We start from the raw sequence: 2,919 nt of genomic DNA, 5'->3' as shown, positions 1-2,919 counted from the left end.
GGATCTTGGGCACGCACGCACACGCGCCCGGCGTGAGTTTTAAGCCACCGGGTCCGGGACACGAACCGCGGTCGACTACGTGGGAGTCCAGCGACATAGCCATTATGCTAACTGCTGGTTCCCTCCCATCCTAATTCTGTCCTTGAATTGCTGTGGCTATGAGCCAGCCAAGCCACATCTGTGAAACGGGAAAATGACCCTTCCTTTTCAGGAATGGAGGTGGAATCAAATTCCAGGAGGAAGCACTGAACAGGGCAACCACCCCATAAGGGAGAACAGCTAGGTTGTCTTCCAAACCTCTGCTCCTCAGGGTGCCCACCGCCCCCGTGCAATGCTCCGTCACGGCGCCTGCTGCCTCCTCTGCACGCTCCAGCCAGAGCAGCAACCCCATCGCTGTCCCAGAACCCCCTGTGACCGCCCTCCTCACCTGACGTCGTCTTCCCCACTTCCTTCTGTTAGGGACCACCTGTCCCACCCATGGCAAGTCCTACAAGGCAGAGACCACGTCTGTTTTGTTCCCTGCTTAGCCCAGTACCCAGCGCAGTGACCCGCAAATAACAGGTACACCAGGAATGTCTGGAGAATGAATGAAGGAACAAATGAACAAATGAGTTCTGTGTCCCTTAGACTCCAGACAGACACAAAATAGATTCAGTAGGTGGGACCAACAGTTGACTTGGTGATTAGGGCACTGGACTCCCACGTGTCCGACCGCAGTTCAAGTCTCGGACCCAGAGGCTTGAAAATCATGCCGAGTGTACTTGTGTGCATGCTCAAAATCCCGAGAGGAGAATGGAGAAGGGACTGTGGTATGGCCACGCCCCCTGAGGGGGTGTGAGTTCTCACTCTCTCTCTCTGTCTCCCTGGCGAGAGCACATGCCCTATAGCAAAAAAAAAAAAAAAAAAAAACTCTCTTAAATATAAAAAGTCAGCGAGGAGTTCAAATTGTGGGGATTCTAGGAGCCAGGGAGGGAAGAAAATATAAAAAGGAGGAGTCTGAGCTGGGAGAAAGTGGAGTCCACAGGCCATCCCGCCACATGGTCCTGCTCCTCAGCCCTCCTCAGTAGACACCAAGAGTCCCCGAATCTGGAGTTGCAGCATGTTCGGATTCTTCAAGGAAAATCAGACATCTGAATTTTTTTTTTTTAATATAAAATCTAATTTAGGGCTGGTTCCTTGGCCTGGAGGTTAATGCGGCTGGACCTCACGTGGTTAACCACATAGTTCCAATCCCAGACTCAGCAGCTTGAGAAACACTAGGCAAGTGAGCATGCCTGCCCAAAATCCTGAAAGAAGGGAGAAATGGAGAAGGGATTGTGGCATGACCATGCCATATGTGCGTGTGCGTGTGTGTGTATAGGGGGGTACTTTCTCTTCTCCCTCTGATTAAAAAAAAAAATCTTGGGACCAGCAGTTAGCGTAATGGCTATGTCGCTGGATTCCCATGTAGTCGACTGTGGTTCGCGTCCCAGACCCGGTGGCTTAAAACTCACGCTAGGAGCATGCGTGCGTGCCCAAGATCCCAAGAGAATGGAGGAGAAGGTATTGCAGCGTGGCCATCCCCCCAGGGGGTGACTTCTCGCTTTCTGTCTCTCTGTCTCTCTCTGTCTCTCCGGCAAGCGCACGTGCCCTGTAGCAAAACCTCTCCAAAAAAAAAAAAAAAAAAGATGTGAAGGGAGGCTAGCATATGGTATGGTGGTTAAGGGCTCTGGACTCCCACATGGTGGACTATGGTTCAAGTCCCAGACCTGGCAGCTTGCTTTCTCTCTCTTTCTCTCTGTCTGGTCAAATTAAAATAAATAAATAATAATTTTTTTAAAAAATAAAGACACGAAGAGATAGCAGATGGCGTAGAGGTTACATCACTGGACTCCCATATGGCCAGCCGTGGTCGGAGTCCTGGACCAGTGGCTTGAAAACCACACTGGGCGTGAGCATGTGCCTGCCCAAGATCCCGAGAGGAGAATGAAGCAGTAAGGACTGCAGCGTGGCCATCCCCCCAGGGGGTTGATTTCTCACTTTCCCTCTCACTGTCCCTCTCTCCAACTCAAGAGTTAAAAAAATAAAAAAAACAGAACGAAAACTGGGGCAGGAGTTATTGACAAGAATGATCCTCTCTGAAAATGGCCATGCAATTTCAGGATCCAGAAAGGCCTTACCTGTACTGGGATCCCTGGACTCCTCCCCAAAGCTCTGCGTGTCCTTCTTTTTCCTACAAAGATGAGCAGACAGTGTGTCCACTTTCAAGAAGACATAAAGACCACTCAGCTCAACGCTCTAATCCTGGCATGCAGCTCAGAGGATCATACGCACGAAGCTTCAGCTCTACCCATGCTGACTTGCTGTGTGACCTCCGGAGGACCAACGTCCCTCTCTGGGCCAACGCTTCCCCAGCAAATCAGGCCAAGCCTGCAGTCCACGTACAAGGTGGACAGCATAGTCCACAGGATGTGGCGGGGGGGAGGCTCAAGCTAGGGCAGTTTCTTTGGGACTCTCCCGGGATGTGAGCAGAGAGGGATAGCCAGGAACTAAAGCGTAAGAAGTCCTGGGCGGAGCGCAGGGTCAGCGGAGGATAAACCGGCGAGAGGCGTGGCCAGATGGGTGGGGGCGTGGTCTGAGCGCGGGGGCGGGGCCAGGGGCGTGGTGCGGGTTCACGTTAACGAGGGCGGGGCTACGGGTCTCTCGGAGGGGCCACGACCCAGCGGCCTACTCACAGCTTAAAGTTGAGCACCGCCCCGGCGTTCATGAGCAGCGTCCTGCGGAAGGAGAATTACGGTTGCTAGGGCTTCCCCTTGCTCCCCGTCTGGTTCTACTTCCCCAGCCTTTGGGGCCCCTCATTACCCGAACAGCAGGATATCCCCGATCATCGTTACGGCCGAAGAGTCCGTCAGAGCCGGAAGCGGAAGCCCCAGGGAGGGA

General features: G+C 53.1%; 1 protein-coding gene across 2 annotated transcripts in view; it reads right to left on the bottom strand.

Moving 5' to 3' along the window:
• SMIM7 (small integral membrane protein 7) overlaps nt 1-2,911 on the bottom strand; it is a 7,791-nt gene extending 4,880 nt beyond the window's left edge. For both annotated transcript variants that reach the window (XM_027771309.1, XM_006147145.3), the window contains exons 1-3: nt 2,842-2,911; nt 2,715-2,756; nt 2,160-2,212 (exon numbers count right to left, since the gene is read on the bottom strand). In XM_027771309.1, coding sequence (XP_027627110.1) covers nt 2,160-2,212; nt 2,715-2,756; nt 2,842-2,867 — 121 coding nt within the window. In that variant the 5' untranslated portion in view covers nt 2,868-2,911. The remainder of the gene's footprint in view (nt 1-2,159; nt 2,213-2,714; nt 2,757-2,841) is intronic.
• Between the last annotated feature and the right edge of the window lie 8 nt (nt 2,912-2,919).

The sequence above is a fragment of the Tupaia chinensis genome, unplaced genomic scaffold, assembly GCF_000334495.1.
Source record: "Tupaia chinensis unplaced genomic scaffold, TupChi_1.0 Scaffold000201_1, whole genome shotgun sequence".
NCBI classification, from domain to species: domain Eukaryota; kingdom Metazoa; phylum Chordata; class Mammalia; order Scandentia; family Tupaiidae; genus Tupaia; species Tupaia belangeri.
Note: the sequence above shows the minus strand (reverse complement) of the source record. Positions and strands in the feature narration are given on the sequence as shown.